Here is a 21,505-nt window from a genome sequence, read left to right as displayed (position 1 = left end):
AATATTGTCAGGGGCTGAGACGATTTCTTATAAAGGCAATTCATACATAGTTTTGACACTTGAGCAAGAACTTGCTTAAGGCACTGCTTGCCTTTGTAAGGCTCCATGATGATAATACCTCCTTTCAAAAAATATTTCCGTTAGAAAAAATGAAACAATTAGCTTAGTTTGCTAAACAAACCCCCAAATGATGCAAATTTGACATTCATTTATCAGGATTAGCCTGACCTTACCTTTTTCTGTCCTCGAGTGTTAAAATTAAACTGCAGCCTCTAACACTTCCTATTTGCGCTGCTACCTCCATTGTGAAGTATTTCTTTTAATTCCAATCTGTTATTTTAATTTTGGGGGGGGCCTGTTTTCTTTGAAACCACCATTGCTAACATCATGGAAATCAGTAAGAATACTTAGGCAGAAATTCCTACCCGAACAACTGAACAAAAGAAAAAGACCCAAATCAAAACCAGTTTGGGGCATGCTTCTCACTAAACCAAACCAGAACAGCTCCACGATTCTTAATGCAGTTCACAAACATGCACTTCCCTTTTGGCCAATAAAGTTTTACATCTTTTTGCCAGCAGTGAACTTTGTTTTTAATATACCATATATTTCCCTGATGCTCTGGCTAAAGGCAAAAACTGCTGCATTTTAACTACATTATTTTGACTTTTAATATAATGCAAGCAGGCACACGCATATATTACGTTACCTTCTATTCTTCTCATCATAATGGTAATGCAGAGGAAAGAAGCAAGTCTCTCTCTTTCCATTCTGTACTTCGCTGCTGTTTCCATCTGCTCTGAGAGGCTGTGATCAACTGTTCCACCTACTTTACTAAGAGTTTGCTTAAACATTGCTCTTGGATGTCTTCATTTTCTTACGTCAGCTGGTTTCCTTATGACTGTTTCACAAGGGAGTCTGTATATTATTATCCGAAGTGCTTATCTAAAATAAGTCCAGCATTTCCTCCTGACTGTGACAGAGGTAAGCTGCTAGTTCATGGTTTTCTGGGGGAAAACATATTCCCCTGTGACTTCAAGAATATGGAAGACATACATCACATTACTGAAGTTCCAAGGATATGAAAAAAACACATAGCATTATGTAATAAAAGGATCAAATTAACAGAACATACACTGAAACATTACAATAAAAATGCATACTGAAATCATCTTTTCCCCCCATTTATAAGATCTCTAACAAAAGGTCATAGCTAGCCAGTACTTAAGACTCAGTCCTCCAAGTCTCCGTAGGTGCTCAGTGCCACACTGAAATCTCATAATCGTTACAGATAGTGTGCTCCTACAACTCTTGGTTACAACACATCACTAAACACACGTTTTCCAAAATCAAAGACCCAGATTATTCAGTGAACAAAGAAAGGAATGAATCTATATCAAGCAGTAGGAGCTTGTTCTTAATTTAAAAATTATTTCTATAGCTTAGACTAGTAAAAAGAAAAGATGTTTAAAAATGGATATTCCTTAAATCTTAGACTGCTTTTCAAAAAAACTGTTCACTATTCTGAGCACTTTTCTTCTACTGAGAATTTTCAGTGACCTAAATATAAATGAGCACATAGAAAAACATCTCAAAACCAGGGTCAATCATGGAAGTTACTTTTGCCAGCACTAGCTTATGCAGTCCATTACATTTTCTTTCCCCATTAAATTTTATTAAGTCTTGGTATTTTTGTTGGTTTCTGGGTGTCATCAGTTTTAATTACTATTGCTTTTTTGTTGCTGAGTTTGAATATTTTTAATCTATCCCTTTTGTCTCCTCTTACCAAATAAAAGTAAAGAAACTAACTTAATTTTTGTCATAGTATATTTACCATACAGTTGCAATCCTCTATATAAATTAAAAGCAAATTAAAATGTATTTTAAATTAGATGGAAATGTGTAGAAAAAGATAAAGCTGCAGAAACTGAAGCAGGCTAATCATAAACGAAGCTAATAGCCTAGTTACAAAGCTTACCATAAAAAAAACAAAGCCCAAGAATAAACATGAAAGTCTAAACAAAGGAAAAAAACCCTGTTCTCTTATTCAAACAGGCAGTCACACTTATGGACCCTTACACACTTCACAATATCTGTACACCTAAAATACAGATACTTGAGGCTGTTGACCTTGGCTTGTTACTTGGCCATTCCTAAGTGCTGTATTATAGGATCAGAGGTCTCAAAATACTACTACTCCTGAAATTAATAACTTCAGGGAGGAAGAAACTGTATCAACCTACTGAAGACCTGGTTGGTTTTGGTTTTTTTTTTTGTTTTGTTTTGTTTTGGTTTTTTTTTTGGGGTGGTGGTGGTGGTGTTAAATATTCAAGATTAGCATAAAGCACATAATCTTATCCCAGGTATTAGTGCCATTATTCTTTCATTCTACCCATACTGAAAACACTATGTGACCAACAATCAGTAAACATAATATCACTGATTATTGTTTAGAGAGGCCATAAGCTGCAAGGCATAAAGCACTGCTGGCAATGATAGTACCCCATAAAAGAACCTTAAGAGCTAGCACAAAGTAAGCTGAACTACTGCCAATAATGTTGGATAACCTTTAAAAAAATATTCAAAGTATAGATAGGACCTAGGTCTATTCCACCAACTGTGTTTAAGGAAGTCACCTGTCTGTAATTTGCTTCTTGACTCTTCATATGATATGAAGCAACAATACAGAAATTCTTTCAACATTGACACATTTTTTAAGTTGTTGAATTGCTTACAGAACACTGGCAAAATTCTTAAATTTTGTCCAAAACCTGAAGTTTGAACCTATGGTGCAAATTAGAGATTTATTTTAAATAATGCCTGTACTTAACAAATGCTAAGTTTTGACAAATACTAAGAAGGAACACCAAATTCCTAACTGCTAGTATACTTCCATTCCTAGCTTAAGCAACCAAAGGTAGAGAGATGGAGAGCATGGGCGTGGAGAAGAGGACAGATATCCTGATATCTGCCTGGAACAATCTCTGCCCCCCCTTGGAGTTCCTTTGTTTTGGCTTGTTTCGTTTTGAGCTGCAATAACTCTGCAAATGGGTGTTCCCAGCTTCTGGCAGCCATATGTGCTGCCTACCATCTGTTTTCATTCCACTGTGCTATGGAGACAAACATACTTTATTTTTAGTGTTCTACATTTCCTGATGCTGCACATAATGGGGATTATATCTCACATCTAAGCCACTATATGTGAAAAATCTTCTGTGAATAACTGATGAGTAAAGGCAACAGATTATCACACAGGACCAGATGAGAATTTTCATTACCTAATTCTCAGTGCAAGTATATAATTTATAATGAAGTTTGCTTGATTCCTGTATACCCGTGCTTTCTCTCTACACTGCTAACAAGGGGCTTCCTTCATATGTTTTAAAGATACATTTTCCCAGCAACTTCCTGGGGTGTAGGAAATTACTACTACAATTTCATGGCTTGCCACTAGTGGTTGCTATTCTGCATACAGCATTCGGAGTCAAAACAGGACATGAAGAAATAAACAGCTGTATAATCAACTGCAGAGAGACAACAATGCAGTACAAATATTTGTTTGAAAGGAGGAATTCTGTGCACAGGCTCCCACACAGTTCTGTTGGAAACCATGCACTCCAAAATCAGTTTGCAACCATTAATTGGATAGTATAGTATTTATATAAAATTTGATTTAAAAGATTTCACAGTTACATTTCAGTGCAGCTTTGTAAGGCACCCACGGCACACTGGACAGCTAGTAATTCTTTAAAATGCACCAAACTAAAATGAATTCTAGAAAACGTTACTAGTTTTACCTATATTGACATTAAGCCATACATTTCTAGTCAACAGTATTTTTTCTTTCCCCATTTAACCTCCCCCTCCTCAAACTTCTAAGAACCTGAGTAAGCACTGACTTTTAGCTACCTATACCCTGATCAACATCTCCTACAACTCAACCAGTATCATAGCATTGCCAGCATAACTTAACACCCCTACTTTTAGAGCACATCGCAGCACAGATCTTTCCACTATATAATATTGCAAATTCAGGATACTGTAAGTTATTATTAAGCAACTATTGATGAGGAATTACCTCTGGTTTAAAAAAAGAATTAAAAATTCATTAAGAGTTGCACTGAAATAGAGATCAACACAGAAAATTAGCGCCTTTAAAACAGCTTATGCATGAAGAGATTCAAAATGTTCACTCTTTATAGGGTACTCCAAAAGACACTTGAAGGAGTTACATTTAACTTTTTCAGATTAGTTCTATTCAGTCTGAAGTTTTTACTCATTAATTCTGTCATAAAATAAGCACTTTTATTCATTGCATGTGATCTTACAAATACAGAAGTACTTCTTGATTAATTAGATTGGCAAGGCATTTTTCAATCTTTTTAATTCATTCAAACATTTTAATAATGGACTTCAACTACTCTACTGTTTGAGTGAATTATTTTATTAAGTTATCTGCAGCTACTACTCTTCCCCCAGAGATTCTGACAAAAATTGTGAGAAAATTACTTGTCCTACTACTTAAAGCAGTATCTTTTTCAGCTATCAAAATCTTGCAGCAGGAACATTTTTGTTGATTGGTGTCAATAAGTCTTTTTTTGCCTACTTTCTTCCAACATAGTACACAGATTAGTCTAAAATACTTTTCTTTTGGGCTCCCACTCAAAATCCCAGAACTAGCGTTTAGCTGAAACTAAATACAGGAGGAGTTTTGACTGGGAACTGGCAAATTCACTTTGCATTAATCAAGTGTAGATGAACACCCTTCCACAGTTCCCTGTCACTATGTTGTTCTGTGTTAAGGCAGTGAGACTATCTCTTTCTAACCCCCCTCATAAACTGTCAATTTACATTCTGAAGCAAAGTATATAATCTATCATACATCATTCTGTCACTCCTGAGCTGCCATAATCTACTACTTTTAAAGTTGTCTGTGGTAGAATTTTGATGCTTACGCTCACTGTGCACATGCAGTTTCCTAATAAAGATCTGAATAGTCTTATATTTGCTTAGATTTGTTGAAAAAATCAGCAAACATTTATTTCAATGTAAATTATTTTTGACAATAATTTTGAATCAATACAGTGGTTGGAAGGGTCAGAAAAAAGGAACAAAAAGCTTTAAAAACACTGATCTTGATAACATCACCCCTAATTTTTACTTATTGTTTTAAAATAAAACTATAGTTTGAACTTTGCATTATACTCCTGTAATAGAAAATTTCTTGTACAATCCAGCCATAGCCCTCCTCAAATTCCCTGATAAAGACTATATAATCTGAATATTCACTTCATTCACAACACTGCTATATTTGTCATCTCCTGGGTGGCAGTTTTTGTTATACTCAATGCAAAGAGATTTAAATGCTGCATTAAGAAAAGCTGTATACACTTTTACATCAAATTTGGGAAAAGCATTCCAAACATCTCAAGACAATAGCTTAAAAAGTAATTTCAACCTACATGCCTAATAAATTTTTTTTAAAAGTGGGCAAATTTGAATTTATGTAATTAAAAAGTATTTATAATGAATAATCTATTTTTTCATAGAAAAAAATCTGATGTTCTTACTCAGTTTTAAGTCTCAATTTCATATCACAGGCCATGACAATTTTAAGTACATAATGAACGCTTCTTTCAAAATTAGTTTATTTTCCTAGCACACCATCATATTTCCAAACATTTCTAGGTATTAAATGCAAAGTTTAATACTTAGATATATAATAATATTATTTTAAGATTGCTTCAATATTTATCTTAATTTCAGCTCTTCTGGTTATTACATAAAATCATGTTTTTCTCTTAAAATGTCTAAGTCTTCGATTATTCTTTAAAATATTTTAAAATCATCACAAGTATCTGTTGTAAAAGGAAAATGGAATTCAAACTGTTTTTCCAAGGAGCAGATTATAAAATAAAAGCCCAGCAAGCCAACTCCAGAACTCCAAATTAAAATCGATTACAATTGCTTTGTGTTCTTATGATCATGTTTTGCTTCCTAAAAACTGTTTCTTTTCCATCATAAAGTTTAAGAAAAGGGTATTTAATGGTTCAATCCCTTAATTTTAGTGTTTGTTTTTAAAGCGAAGAGGTTTTCATTGTGATGTTTACCTATTTAATACACGCACAGTTTCAAGTTGGATAAATGGAAGCAGTGGAAGGAAACAAGCTGCCAGCAGGATGAACAGGAACTGCCAACCAAATCTTCATGTTGCATCCATGGTATAACATCTTCAAGGAATCCAAAGAACATCTCTTCAGTTCAGGTTCTCAGAGGTCACTGAGTTTTATAATTATCTCCAAGCAATTTTCTCCACATCCTGCTAAGCTCTCTCTAAACAGCTGTGTGTGTTGCCATGCAGCTTCACCGTCCCCTCCATTTAGACTTGCTCCCAACGTAACTTCCGTTGCACCAGAAAAATCTGAATAGGAGCAAAGATTTTTATCTATTGGAGGAAAAGATAAACAATTCAGTAAGCCACTGCTCCAGACACCATATAATGCTAGAATGCATGTTAAAAAGGGTAACTTGTAATGAATGTTTAAGGATCTCAGTTGCAACTACTCAAATTCATCTGTCAATCAGTGGCAGGAAAAAAAAAAAAAACAGCTGCAAGTTTTTAGTAAATATTTGTTTAGTGCTTGTGCTCAGAGGACCTAGTCAAGATTGAAGCCACGCACATAGAAGCACCTATCCTTCCTAGTAAAACATGCAAATATCTTGCATCCACTTTGTGTTCTTGCTAACCCTGCTCTGTTGCAGGAAGGGATGTGTATATTAATGGAAGTGGGCTTTGTACCAGGTTTTTTGTACCAATTTTGGTTAAATACACAGTATTTTCTTGACCTTGCTAAGAAAGACTGAGTTGGAAAAGCCAAAATGCATTTGCATTTCATTTTTAGTATTTGCATTTCATTTTTAGTAGTTGCACAGTGCTCTCTCCAGATAAACTATTTATTTCCAGTTATACCTTTGCTGCATGATATAATTCATTATTTAAATTCCACACTTACCTCCTATCAGAGTAATTTCTGCCGTTGGAGAGCAAAGTCTCCACTTTATTCTTCCACTCTGAAATGTCTGACTGCTTGTCCTAATTGAAATGTTATCTATTTTTAGACCGACTGACTTGCACTCAAACTTCCAGCTGATGGAAGCAGAGGATGACCCCTCTTTTCGGGCTAAATAAACCTGAATGGAAAGAAGACATAGTCAGCATGTCAAAAATTGAGATGATCAACACACACCTAATTCATTGTTGTAACAAGGACATAAAATCTTGAGATAACACACTTTCATTCTTTATGAAGCCTCTGAACCTTTAAAACTGTACATAGTACAGTTTTGTGTATAATCTCATTCTGAATCCTTACGTTTATTCCAGTTAGGTAATTGTACATGTTCATAGTCCTTTACTACGGAACACTAATCTATTTCAACATGCTTGGTAAAGTTTAAGCCACAAAAATACCTAAGTTCATCATTTAAAAAAAAACAAAAAAACCAGACTCCTGTTTTTTATATAAATGCACAGGCCCACACACGGTTTCATTTTGGTTGTTCAGTATTGCTGATGAAGAAAACTGTGTAATCAGAATTTTGGATTCTTCAGATGTGGCTGCTGGCTGCACACCACTTCTCCTAGGACTTGACATGTCTTGTTTAAAACAAACCATACACGCTAGCCGTATGTAAATCCTGTATTAACACTACTTGAACTGTTAGAGATTTGCATAATTTAATGTAGTCCCAATGCTGTTCTAAACTTCACCTGGCTGAAGAGTCAAGCTCATATGTTAACATCCATTAAAGTTACTATTAACCCTCATAAGAATTTTGTAATAAGCATCCAATGATCCTTTCAAGTCTAGCATCTACTATCAGCAAACCAAGATAATGGACATTACACATTAAAGAGTCAAAACTGCCATGATCCTTTCAGAATCCTTAGTTAAGAAAATTTATCAAGATTCTGTCATGTCCAGGCTTCTGATTAATGCTGTACTGAACGAATGGACTTAGATAGGTCTTTAGTTTTTCATCTGGAAAGAACAACCCTGAAAAAAATGATAATAAAACGCAGTAGTATGTTTTACTGAAGACCCCACCCAAATATAGAAATGTCATTGACAGACTATAAACCAGAATTTTAGCGTTACTATGCATCAGGCATAAAAATGTTAATTCTCATGTTTAAGAAAGCTAAAAAACCCCAAAGGTGTGAGGTGTTACATTTTCATAGATAATCTTCAGTGTAACAATTTAAGCTGCTTTCATGTGAATATAATCTTAATGTTCATGAAAGTGCTGATCTCCACACAATTTTTTTTAAGTACCTCAGCTAGTTCTACCAAGAGATTTACCTTGATCAGATCCTACTGAATTGCCATATTTGAGTAAGGAAGCCAAAACACTCCATTAACTACCACATGGTTGAGGTGCACTAAACATAGGCTTTTAGGAATAAAAACTAAAACATTAGCTTGTCTCATCTTCCATTATAATATCCAAGCATTTAATGAGAAAAACAGAAGTTAAAGTTTCCTTTTGTGTCTTTTTGACTGTTCTCTAACTTTCAAACTTTCACACCTGGCTACTCTCTTTCCAGTATTATTTGAAAAAACTCTGAATTCGGGGGCAGGGGGGAAGACTCATTCAAATTCTCTTCCATTGGAGCAGTTCTACTGGAAGAGAACCTTTTAGAAACCCATGGATTTCAGATCTACAAGTTCTTACACTCTTATTATCACCTACTGTGGTCTACTTGTTTGAGCCCTGGATGCCAAGTTCTCTCTGGGTAATCTGATTAAATTTGTGTTTTTTACCTGTTTTACTTTTGCACCATAAAGTCAAGTGACACTGAATAGCAAGAAAATACACAAATATGATGGAGATGGCTACTATCAGATTGGCCAAGAAGATCATCTATCGGAATCATTTTCATCAACAACATTGCAAAGACAGAATACGTAACTGATGGTTCTTTTCTGTTACTCCTGGGCTAATACCTATACTTACCTTTACTCGGTTTTTACATTTAAATTTCTTTCCATTCATCACATACTGAATAATAAACAAAATATTTCTGTGAAGGCTCCTTTGGCTGGTAAGTTTCTCGGACAGCTGCTGAATCAAATTCCGAACCTTGCAGATCTACTACAGGCATTACAAAAAGAGCATGCAAACCCCAAACAACCTTTCCCTCTGCTGTCTCCCATAATAAAAACAACCCCCAATGAAAAGTCATTTTAGATTCATACACAGATATTGTGCAGGATACTATTCCTCTAGAACTAACAGGCCTTACCCACAAGCCTGAGATATACTGGGATCTGTAGCTCCTAATTTCTCAAGGCCATCCTGTCATCCTTTATCTACAAAAATTGAGGTGCTGTTGAATATAAAGGGTGAAGTCTTTCTGCCTGGTCTTATAGAGTGGTCCCTCCCTGTTTTATCTGACTAGTAGAGATGAGCAGAACAGCAGCCTCGTAACTGGTTTCAGTGCAAAGAACATTTCTTGCAAAAGTGAGGATAACTGATCATTGGAGACTTCAAGATATAATGTGCTATCAGATTTTTAGCAGATCCTAAGGAAGCAGAGAACAGTTGTTCCCTCATTCTCAGTTTCTGTTACTTCTCTTTTTCTATTAGCCTACCCTGCTGTAACATCTTTTATACTATTATCCAGTGTCTTTCCTTATTCCTTCTCTTTTACGTAGAATAACCACTTCAAGCTATTCCTCCACTGCATTTTGCAAGCCAGTTATGCATAGACACAGCACAGAAAACCTCAGAAGACAGTTATATACTTAGCGCCATTTCTCATCAATGGGAAGCAAACCATTACCTAAGCTAGAAAAATGTTTGGCCAGAGACCTTTCAGGCTATTAAAATGACTGGGGAACAAAGCAATAACATGCTATAGTCCCTGACAGGAATGCTCAGTTCCACAGTTGGTAGCTGTTGCGGGAAAAGCTGTTTGCTAGTAAATGACCCTTTCCCATCTTACAGGCTCCAGTTCTCTTCTTAGATGTAGAGCATATGACTCTTCTGCTGCTCGGTGTCCTGACAGATGGGAAGGAGTCTGGGCAGGATATACAATAATCTGGATAACTGACAGTTTTTTGCCTTCTTACAGATGGAACTGTAATATTTAGGATGACAATTTCTTCCTTTGGCTGTGTATCAAAGAGATATGATACACTATAAAGCCATTCTCCAAAACAACAACAAAAAAAATTTTTTTGAGAAAAGTACTGCTTTTCAGTAAAGCAGTATTGTGCATTTACCCAAAAGCGTAAGAAGGAAGCCATTTTTTTAAAATTTGGTGCTTTAGCAAGGATTTTAACTATCTGCAGAGAATTCAGCCATCCTTTCTGAAAGAGAGGCTAAATTTATTTCCGATTTCTTAAATCATCTGACAATCTTGCCTGAAGCTTAACAGTAATATTTACTAACATCAGCTAAATTCAATGGGCACCAAGAGAGGTTTTGATGCCAAACACTGGCAAGGGTTTTCTGTTTTATTGGCATTATCATACTTCTACGTAGATTTTATGCTTTCAATAATTGTTATCCTTACCATTTTCCAATCTGTTTCAACCTTTCTCCAAATAGACTCTGCTTTCCAAACACCTGTTTCCCAGCCACTTATTTTTTCATTATTATTGGAAATCCGTGTATAACTATCTTCTACTATATTGTAGGTGAGGTGGAAGAGTTTAGATGTCTTCTCTTTTTCAGATGGAATAAAAATTACCTCTTTTCTTTTCTGAAAAAGGAAAAAAACACAAGCACTTTCATTCCCCAATATATTTCAGTAAGACTATGTTACTTTTAAACAGCGTGCCATCGTTTCCCAATTCAGTTTTGCTGCCAACTGGAAAAAAAAAAAAGTAATTTTTAAGAGAGGACAAAAGCATTTCTGCAAAACAAAACTTTTAAACCAGTTTCCTACAATATACCTGCACCTTCTCCAGAGGGAAGCAGTAATTATATTTTTAAAGTTTTCACATAATTACTTCTAGAAGTAAAATTATTAACAAAATAACATAAAATGAGCAAATTTAAGTAAGATATTAACATGTTAGGAATAGAAAACTTATATGTTGAGTATATTTCTTGTACAATCAATAAGTAAATGGTTATTTTGAATAGCAAATGTAATTCTGTGATTATCACATACAGGTGCTTGTATAGGAAAGTTTACAAATCAACTTCAAAAAACATAAGGTACAAACTTCATAACTTCACAGTACTATTTTTTTTTTAAACACTTGTCATTGAGTTTCTTATGAAACTCTTATGAGTTTCAGCAAAGCAGAACTACACTGTGGAGAACTGAAATAAACTCTTAGTTTGTCAAACAAACAATCCTATGAAACTCATTAGTTTCACCTAACTGGTTCTATTTAAGATTGTCAGTCATTCTATATGACAGAATCAATACAAAACTGATGTAACAAGTGATGGGGTAAGTCACACCTTTGCATGCTGGCTCAAGCTAAAGACGGCTATGGTTCTGGGAAACTGTATCTTCACGTAAAATAAATAAAAATAAAACCTTGCTTTTGGAAATCATCAAAAAAAAATTGATATGAAAATCAATTGAGCTTACTGTTTAAGAGATTGTTTCATTTACACAATCCTAATTGCTCCCACATTGTTTTATTAAAAAAATAGTTGGTTGAAGCCTGCTTCTAGGCTTTAAGCAACAGTAACTAATAATATAAACAAACATTTTTTAAAGTTTTCCTGACTGCTTTCAACTGCCTTAAACTTTCTAGTTCTGTCACACTGTAACTAATTAAAAGGAAAAGAAGTACTTTTTTATTAACTTATAAGAGCAAAACACACTTTAGGTCAAGGATTTCCCAAACATTTTTAGAATCAACGACCACCATCAACCCTCAAAAATTTCTTACGGACCTCTACTGAATTCACATCAAACTTGACCTAATGTTTTTGCGTTTCACTGTTTGAACTAAATTTGTAGGCTACCTACCATAAGTGCTATTCCTCTGCAGACCATAATCATAGAACCTCTAGTTAGCTACCTTTAAGATGGTCACCAGTGCAAAAGTTAAATACCTCTGGACCAATTTCACCTCTGGCTATTCGCCAAGCCATTGAACCTGATGTCCTTCCACCATATTCTCCGGGTTTAGGCGTTTTAGGAGAAATGAATTGAACAAGCTCCACAATTGTTCTTTCCAAAAGCTCTCTTTTTCTGTTTTCTGACAAAGATCGTTGTCTCTGAAAATACATTTAAGAAACAAAGTAAAAAATTCAGAAAAATGGTATTTATAGTTCTGCTCTAGAGTGACACCAACGGGGAAAAAAAGAATTGAAAAAACAGACTAACATTTGAAGTGTAGACGAACTGTTAGAAACATTCATCTTATACCACATGTGCAAATATAAATCAGTCATAACTGCATGGTTATTTGACAGCAGTGCTTTTTCTGTGAACTTGCATGCACTAACTGTGGATTTCTTTTAAAATTAAGGTTTGTGCTATGTTTAGAATACATTTGCTTGGATGATAAAACACTTCCATAGCATATTTTATAGCTATTCATACGTATTCTGTACTGTAGCTGTTCTTGATATTATTTGGAGGAAAGAGAAAGCAAGCATAATTATTAGGTCAAATTTTTCTTCTCTAAGATGGAGTGATTTGGCTGGCAACAGTCTTGGTTTTGTGATTAAGCCCAAACAAAAGATTCCGTTGGTCTCTGAAAGAGTTATTTCACAGTGACTGACTGTATCATAAACATACTACGACATTCATATTTTTGCAGATATCAGAAAACTGAGAAAAACATATCACCTACACTTCCAGGTAAATTAGCAGAAAAGAGAAAGAATTATATAAAATGCTTTCTTTGCCCACATGAATAAAACTATGGACATTTTTTTGGTACACAACTTACAAAAAATTCATTAATAGTGGTTTTGTCTCCATGGTTTTCACATCAAATATACAGAGCTGATATGTGATGCTTTCTTTCTTAACTGTGGATACGCCTGCACAGGCTTGGAAAATTAAGTTCAACATTCAGTATGCGAATGATTACACATTTTTTTTTCTACTTTGGTGATTGCCCAAGACATGCACACTCAGCCCACTAGGACCTGAAACTTCAGGCCAATATGTATTTCACTTATCTCAAAAACAGGCCTGACCCCAGAAAGTTTTGCTATTACAGATCAGAAAAGAGGCATTTGAAGGGGTTTTGTTCCAGCCAACAATGTGGAACCAGGTAAAGGAAAGTGGATACAGAGAAATGATGAGAAACAGCTCAAGCTGAACAAATTCCAGCTGCCAAATACCAGCTCTACCACAGCAAGGGGGAAATATACCTCTGCTTGTGTTGATGGATGATATGCAGTGACTCCAGCAGTTCCTCATGGAACACCAAGCCTTCCTGAACCTAACAATTGCCTGGGCACTTTGGGTATCCATACGCAGTACTAGAGATCTCACTCCAGCTCAGAGGAAGTCTGATATGGCTTACCCTAAGTTAGCAATACTAATCCACAATTTTCTTTGAGCTGCTTTGATGTAGGGAAACCCAGTGTCAGGGGTCATCACCACTGAAATTAGTGATGCCATACTGAAAGTTGGTTGCCCTTGCTCTACAGCCATTGTAATAGTACCTGAAAAAAAAACCTGTTTAAGAACAGTGCTTCAACACAAAAGGAGTGTTTCAGAAGACAGGCCTCTTCTATGTATGATACAAGAAATTAGTAAGTTCCTCAACTGTAAAGAGTATAAGTATGCTAATTCTTGTCACCTCACCCCACCCAGTACACTCTTGCATATAAATGCCAGCAGTCTGTAAGACATACGTAATGCTCAGATTCTGCAGAGATCAACACTGCCTGTGCTGGGAAAATCTGTAACTACATTTCCTACAAATGACATTGTCATCAATAGCATTCACATAGTGAAATGGATTCCAAGAACTCCATTATCAACTGTCACGGCTCAAACTTCCTGCTTTTGTTTTTTCTTAAAGTATTACCCTCTACATACATGCTCAGGCCCCACCTTTCTTTGGCAGATGAAGGGAATAGGAAGGAAGAGGGACTGAGAACTGCAGCTTTAAAATCAGTTCTGCATCACATGTGAGTCATGCCGTTGATGGTTCCTGAAGGACTGTGTTTTGCGAGATGGATAACCTGTGATTTAAGTGGACCCACTGCTGTGTAAGCAACAGATAATTTGAAGGTAGAAATTGAATTTCAAGCCTTTAAACAAGCAATACTGGTTGATCTCACATCAGCCACCACGAGATGGTCGCAGTTCAACCTAAATTACTAGTTTTCCTTTTAAGAGCTGACCTGGCTGTAGCTATAATCATTCACAATCACTGCCAAAAAACGGGGCCTGGAACAAATAAAAAAATAATTTGTTTCCCTGCCCCACCATCCAATTTCCAATGAAGGCAGTGAAAGTTCAAGGTCCTCGCCCCCCTTTCTAAAGGGGTAACATACAATGGACTGGAATAGGGCACTGCCTATTGTAGGTAACATACGATGGACTGGAATAGGGCAGTACCAATACAAAGTAGGTGAAGAAAAACTTTGTAGTCAGGGTGTGATATGGTACTACAGAATAACATCAGATGGTTGGTAATCTGCAGGCTACATACCCATTTAGGAATGCCTGACCCAAATAAAACACACAGTATTTCTGAAAAGTAAAATAGCATACTGAACAGATTAAATGACCCTTGCCTCTTTCCCACTTAACAGTCACAGTCACTCAACACCCTTTGAACTGTTGTGTTGTCTCTGCTTGGCCACTGAACAGACAGACATGCAGATAAATAATGACCAGAGACATCAGTCTTTATGCAGGAAAGCACAATAATGATCTCTTAGATTCCATTTTCACTAACATTGCAGTCTAGGTGATAGTGCATACTGCATACTGTGCTTCTCTTTAGTTGTAGCTTAGAAGAATTGAGCTTGAAAGATGCAATGTTGGAGTTCTGCATCAAAAGGTACAAAGACTACAATCCCTCCTAGTGGGGAACCAGTCTCTAGGAGATGATGGGAAAATGGAAAGTTAGTGTAGGCCTCTGCCTACATCAGTTATCTTTGAATAGGTTGCAGTGAAGGAAACAGCATACTAGCTGAAATGGAGACTTGTGACTAAGCAGCGTAATTGAAACCTGCTATAAAATGTCTTGATAGTTCTAGGGGTGAGCTGCCTTATGCCTCTACTGACTGCAGAAGCTGCTGAATACAACACAGAAATCCTCAGTCAGCAGGTTTTTAATGGCCCCTTGATTCCCACTGCATTGTCACCTTAGTATGAACTTTAGGAAAGGCCCTTTGACGAGGACAAATGCAAGAAAGAAAAACTTTTTTTAGCAATCTGATGGCAAACTGCCTCTAAGTCCCTGAAATCCACCTCCAACTATAACAGACAAAAGAAAAAAGAAGTAAGAGCAGTTACTTACAGGGATTAAATTTATTATCAATCCAATAAATTAAATTAATCAAACATATTCTGAACAGCTACTGGGCAAAAGGAAGTGTGTGTGGGAGGATGGGAGCGTGAGTATCATTCAGCTTGTAGGAAGGGAGAGCAAGCTGATCCTCAGAATAAGATACCATCAAAAAGACTGACAAAGGTGTTCTAATAGAATCACAAGACAGCTTTAATAATACTGGAAAGCAGTAGGGAAAGTGTGCAGCATAGAGAAGAAAGGGCTGGGATTTTCCACGTGTAGAGAAAGGAAGATAGGAGGAATACAAGAGTGTCTTGGAAGTGCGTGTATAGCTTTCTTCCCTGTACTCAGTTTTTAATGAAATCTTCATTTAAAACATGACCAGAATGCTTGTCCTTTCTGTTTGAAAAGTGCTCATGTCAGCTCATGAGCTGCACAGTCCTATAAAGCAGGTGGAAAAAAATTAAGAAACAGGCCAATAGACCAACATGCAGCACCATCTGTTGGAGATGGCAATGCACATTTTTACTGGAGTTCTTTAGACTTCTCTAAGTGAAACAGAGCATGGTCCTATGGTGGCATCATTGAGGTGAGAAGGTGGTCAGGCAAGCCAGCCCATGAGTCAGTTGCCTATACATTCCCGATTCCATCAATCTTATCAGGGTAATTTTTCAACGTATTAGCTCCTCATTTCCAAGGTTCTCTCTCCCTACGGACAACTGGCGGAGGAGAAGAGTCTGGTGACTGGTTTCTATCGCGAGTAGATCAGAAGAAAGGCCCCTCAGATCAGTTTCATAGTCAGCAAGGGTTCAATGCTCATAGAGGACACCATTAAATTCCCACAACCCTGCACAAAGCACATGCATTCCTCAACTTGAATTTCTCATCCTTTACCTCCTTTTAATCTGTGGCCAGCCTTCTCAGTGCTCATACTCTGCTATGTGACTCTAATTTTTCATTAGTGATAAAACATTTGAGGCCACAGCTTGAAATCATGAGTCCAGCTCAATTCTTCACTCTTAGTGTGTGGCTATAACCCTCAAGCCAGCAGGCCTCTAAAAAGGCATAATCAATTTATTAAGCCATCAGCTATATACTATCATAGGAATTAAAGTTTCTACGCACAGGAATTAGCCCTGGAAGGAAGGGGAGACAAAATGGAATCTTACAGGTGGTTCAAGGTTTTGTGGTATTCTAGTATATCAAGTCAAGAAAAAGTTCATCCTGTCCCACGTAGGGAGTGGAAAAAGCTTAGCAGAGAGTGCACTCTGGCTCTGTGACTATGACATGCAGGTGCAGATGGCTCCATGTGTTTTGGGGACGCCAGACATGAACAGTATATGAGGCTCTGAGCCAAAGCTCTACTGATGGTATTAACGCTTCTTGAAAGTCCTGGAAACAGCCTGTGAATCATTCCTCCCACTTCGTAGAGCTTGTAAAAAGTCACAGGAAACAAATTAGGCCTACATTTCTTATAACTATAAATACTATTGTTTTCAAGTTATAGCATTACTGATGTGGAAAATGCTCAACCCCCCTCAAGGAGTCCACATAGTTACAAAGCAGTTGTTTACACCCAACATCTGTGGATGCACAAGTCTGCACCAAAGCCATCAAGAAAACATATATACACACAGTATATATTATATATACACACAGTATATATTACATATACACACACACATTTGACTATGTAAGAGATAACATGATAATCCTTTTACATACCATTCTTTATCTTATTTCACCTAAGTTCGGCGCTGTGACTGATTCTTATGTGTTCAGTGTAAAATGAGGTCTGTATAGTTCGCAACATTTTACATTCCATGGTGCATGGACATTCCTATCAGATTACCAAATGCATTCCTTTGTTCAAGGACTTCACATTCTGACACTTATGTTTCACTTAAAGAAATCCATTTAAGAAAAGTTACATACCATTTTATTTAACGCATTAATTGTTTCACGTAGTGTAGCTTCACTGAGTGCTGTCCTTCTAGAGAGTACTTCTTCGTGCTTACAGCTGTATCTCCAGGTGACATCAACAACCTCAAGCACAAGTTGAAGAATAAAATAAGGCAACCAAAAATTCCCATGTATCTTGCTTCATTTAAAGACACTAGCTCATCAAAGTATGTTTTTCTGTAATAATTCTGGAAATCACACTAAGATGGAATACATCACACACTTGCCTTAGGGCAAGTTTGGTTTTTATTAACATCATCACTCCTACCTCATCTTTGGAGAATGCAATTATGTAGGAGAGCTTCTTTCCCCACCCAGTTTCATAGAGAAGAGGTTTATCACAGACATTTTCACAGGGATCACAGTGAAGCCATCTTTTCTGAGATGAAGAATATACTTCAGTCCACACATGATCTATATAGCAAAGGCCAAGAATAAACAATGAATTCTAAGGACAGATCCTCTCTTCTAATATCACAGAATATTGTAACTTTTCCTGATTTATTAAATGAAGGAACATTGAAAGAACATGTTTTCTGTTCATCTACATTCAGAAAAGTTACCAGAGCCTTCTCTTTCTATCTTAGGATTATGTTCCCTTAGATTCAACTAAAGATTGTATCATTCTGAAATCAATCATCTAACCTTACTTGCAGAACTATATTTCATCTTATCATGGAAGACAGGAAATTGAATTTATATTGTCTTTGTTTGCTGAACTGCATAGCTTCATATGCTGCCTGATGGCTAATATAATCTGAGACCCATAAAATATATAACCTCATTTTGCATAGGTTTGTATTAACATTATGATATTCTAGAATATTAATACCTGTACAGTCCCAGACATATCTAGCTTCAAACCCTACAGCTCTGCAACACAATGTAAAACAGTTAGCCCACTCGCCACAGCGTCCGCATCTGGTTTCCAGAAGTTTTTCAGGGTTATTATACCTACAGGAGAAAAACAAAACAAAACCAGAATAACTGAAAACACATTTCACCTTTCAAAATCTTTACATCATGCCTGTCCTTGTGATAATTTGAACAGATTGCAGTGCCATTCAGTCCACAGAAGACAATGGAAATGATTGCTGTACTGCACAAAACAAGTGCGAGCAGAATGCTACTTTTACTTTGACTCACAGGACTCCATCACACGTTTATCACAGCACTGAAATGAATCTGTTTTTTTTCAGCTTTCAAAATTGAACTTAGACTTCATCTTCAAACATGATTTTTGTATGCTGGTCCTTTCAATAGTTAGCAAAAATATAAAAAAAATTGGATATTTGCTCTTTTGCTGTAGACTCAGCAAAAGATGTGCATTACCCTTTGTGATTTCCCATAGAAGTGAAAGTTTTCCTTGAAATACCAAAACCTACCTACATACTATGCCAATATCAACATATTTTATTTAGAAGTTGTACTTCATCAAATTAACAGTAAAAAAAAAAAAAGAAAGAAGAAAATCAGACAAGTATTAAGAACAAGGCCACGTAAAAAAACCCAATATTTTGTTTTTAAAAATCTCTAATCTTATAGAGCAATTGCTGGTTCATCAACCATCCTATCATGTTGCTTAAAACGGCTTCTCTAATCTCAACCAATAACTTCTCACTTGTTCACAAAACGCACAAATGCAATGCTGTTTCTGGAAAGACGAGAAAAAAAAAAGACAAAGCAAATCTTTATATGCTCACCTTGGGAATCTATTACATAACTGACACTGGTTGCAGTAATGATTTTCCACTCGACTGGCACTCCACCTTAGATCGTCATCAGTGGGCAACAGGTAGTCACTTTTAGGCTCTGTCTGCCCACCACACCTGCTGCAAGGAAGATTATTTACCCAGTGAAAAAAGTCATTCTTAAACCAGTCCAAGAGCTCCAACAACAAGAAGTCCTCTTCATTCACATGTGCACCTGTAAAATTTACACAACACAGGTCAAATGAAAAAATAATTTAGTTGAACTTTCCAGTATCTACATAAATCACCATCCCTGGGCTTTTACTACATTTTAGAAGTCTCATTATAAAAAAAAGCTTCATATGTTACTTAAGCACATGCAAAAAAGAAAATCTAAATTCTCAAGACTGAATAATGTCAAACTGTATATCTAAAGAACAAAAAACTGCACTCCTAAACACTACATCTAGAGTGAGAATAAGGAACTGCTCAGAAAAACAAGTTAGATATACAGTGAAGCCTGGTGAAGTTCCTCATGTTCCTCATATTCTTCCAGGGCTTCAGAAGAGAGAGTGTTAATTCTTCTTCTGCTCCTAAATATTCTTTTCCTATTCTTAGCTATTTATCTAGGAATAACAATTACTTTGACTTCATAATCCCAAAGAACCACACACTGGCAGCAGTCTAGACAATGAGCTGTAATATAACAGACTTTCTACAAACACAGTTAATTATTGTAGAACATGTACATATACCACATGAACAAAGTTGAGTTTGTTTGTAAATTCAGCAAACACACACCTTTGTCAGCTTACCCAAGCTAGACACAGGATGGCGTTACTTTTCTACTCTAGCCAACTCCACCACACTAGACCACCAGACTCTTCTGGCCCATTTTCCTGTGTTCACAACAGGTGTTAGAATCTACGCACACTGTCACTATTCCGCCACCTGGACATAACCCCACTTTACCTAATTAATAAATTTAAAAATCCAGTCTTCCAAAAGAGATCCATCCCTTCTAACTCTTTATATATTCTGCTCCAGTGCCCAGAGTGATACTCTTCCTTGTCAGATTCACAAACATTCAAATAAGTCCTCCTATTAACTCCATCATCTAGGCCACACTGCAATCATAGATATTAATACCTGTTTATTATATGTACTGCAGCTTGCTTGTAGTCACAGTGCAGACAGTTCTGACTAATGAATATGACAATACAAAAATAATTTATAAAAATGCTGTTTAAAGGAAGTTGCACCAAATTTGTGCACTAGCTCCTTTTTCAGGATGGCAAAGAAAGACTAGGTAAGATGTATGTTTTACTCATTTAAGCTCAATTCACATCCTCCTCTGAAGCTGAAGTAGTCTTTGGTACAAAAGACTCTGTGGGGGCCCTAACTCTATTAAACACACATTGCCAAGACCATGAAGTGCATGAGAAAAGATCATCTGTTAATCAAAGCAAGAAAACCTGACTTTTAATTGTAGTAAAATTTCCATTTTTACTTATTATATGTGAAAAACATTTGTGCTGAAACACTCAGACAAGGTGTTATTGCTTACAAAATGGATATGCTTGTATATTTGAACTTGCTGCTAAAAACTGAATGAGAAGATCTCGAGCACAGGCCATATTCTCTTCATGGATAACAACATACAAACCAGAACCCATCTATGAAAATATGACTGCTATCATATGAATAGTCTTCTCTTGGTTTGTAAAATAAATCCTTCATGAAAACACTGCATGGAAAAAATGATAAATGTGATTTATTTGAACAGAAAACAGTTGGCTGTGATGCAGCGATTTTTGACTGCGCAATCCATCTTTCTAATGGAAAATGGTAAAGGGAAACAGTAAAAAAAGTCTGTACTTCTGATCAAATGACCGTAATCTTCCTAGCCTTTATGAGCCAAAAATGCCTATTACGCATTGTAAGGGAAGTCCTAAAAACAAGTGTCCCCCAGCACTAAGCCGTTATTCTCACAGGTGACAGTCTTAATACAGCAATACAGATAAATCAAAGAACCTGAAAGGGCCAATTACCCATATATCTTGTACACAGTCCATTCCCAAAGGAATGTTTCTATAAAGCTCTTTAAAAATGCTTTCAAACTGTCACAATCCAAAACAGTGGAGTTCTATCCCTTCCCCTTTATTTGTATCTAAATTAAGGTCTGGAAGCCATTTTGAATAGACCAGCTTGATGGCTTGAGAAGAAGCACCTGGATACACCACCCTCCTCCTTCCTTCCCCTTTTTAATAATATGCACAGTAGAATTAGAGCAGAGTCTAAGAGGTATGCTTGTCTTTATTTTCCTTTTTAAAGGAATTTAAATAGTTTTCATTTATTACTGCTAAGTCTTTTTTCCCTATTGCA

General features: G+C 36.3%; 1 protein-coding gene across 7 annotated transcripts in view; it reads right to left on the bottom strand.

Annotated features, from left to right (window-relative positions):
- The window catches only part of NGLY1 (N-glycanase 1), a 40,870-nt gene that overhangs the window by 10,356 nt on the left and 9,009 nt on the right, over positions 1 to 21,505 (bottom strand). For 3 of the 7 annotated variants that reach the window (XR_014229514.1, XR_014229515.1, XR_014229516.1), the window contains exons 5-13: positions 19,133 to 19,355; positions 18,262 to 18,383; positions 17,698 to 17,843; positions 17,403 to 17,513; positions 12,091 to 12,255; positions 10,583 to 10,771; positions 7,014 to 7,191; positions 6,111 to 6,445; positions 710 to 1,065 (exon numbers count right to left, since the gene is read on the bottom strand). Coding sequence is in view for 1 of the 7 variants with exons in the window: in XM_082324665.1 (XP_082180791.1) it covers positions 6,270 to 6,445; positions 7,014 to 7,191; positions 10,583 to 10,771; positions 12,091 to 12,255; positions 17,403 to 17,513; positions 17,698 to 17,843; positions 18,262 to 18,383; positions 19,133 to 19,355 (1,310 nt within the window). In the remaining 6 variants the exon portion in view is untranslated. The other 4 variants (XR_014229517.1, XR_014229518.1, XR_014229519.1 and 1 more) reach the window with 4 other exon arrangements.

This window comes from Platalea leucorodia, assembly GCF_965183815.1.
Source record: "Platalea leucorodia genome assembly, chromosome: 1".
Lineage (NCBI taxonomy): Eukaryota > Metazoa > Chordata > Aves > Pelecaniformes > Threskiornithidae > Platalea > Platalea leucorodia.
The sequence above is the reverse complement of the archived record's forward strand: the minus strand, read 5'-3'. Positions and strand labels throughout refer to the sequence as shown.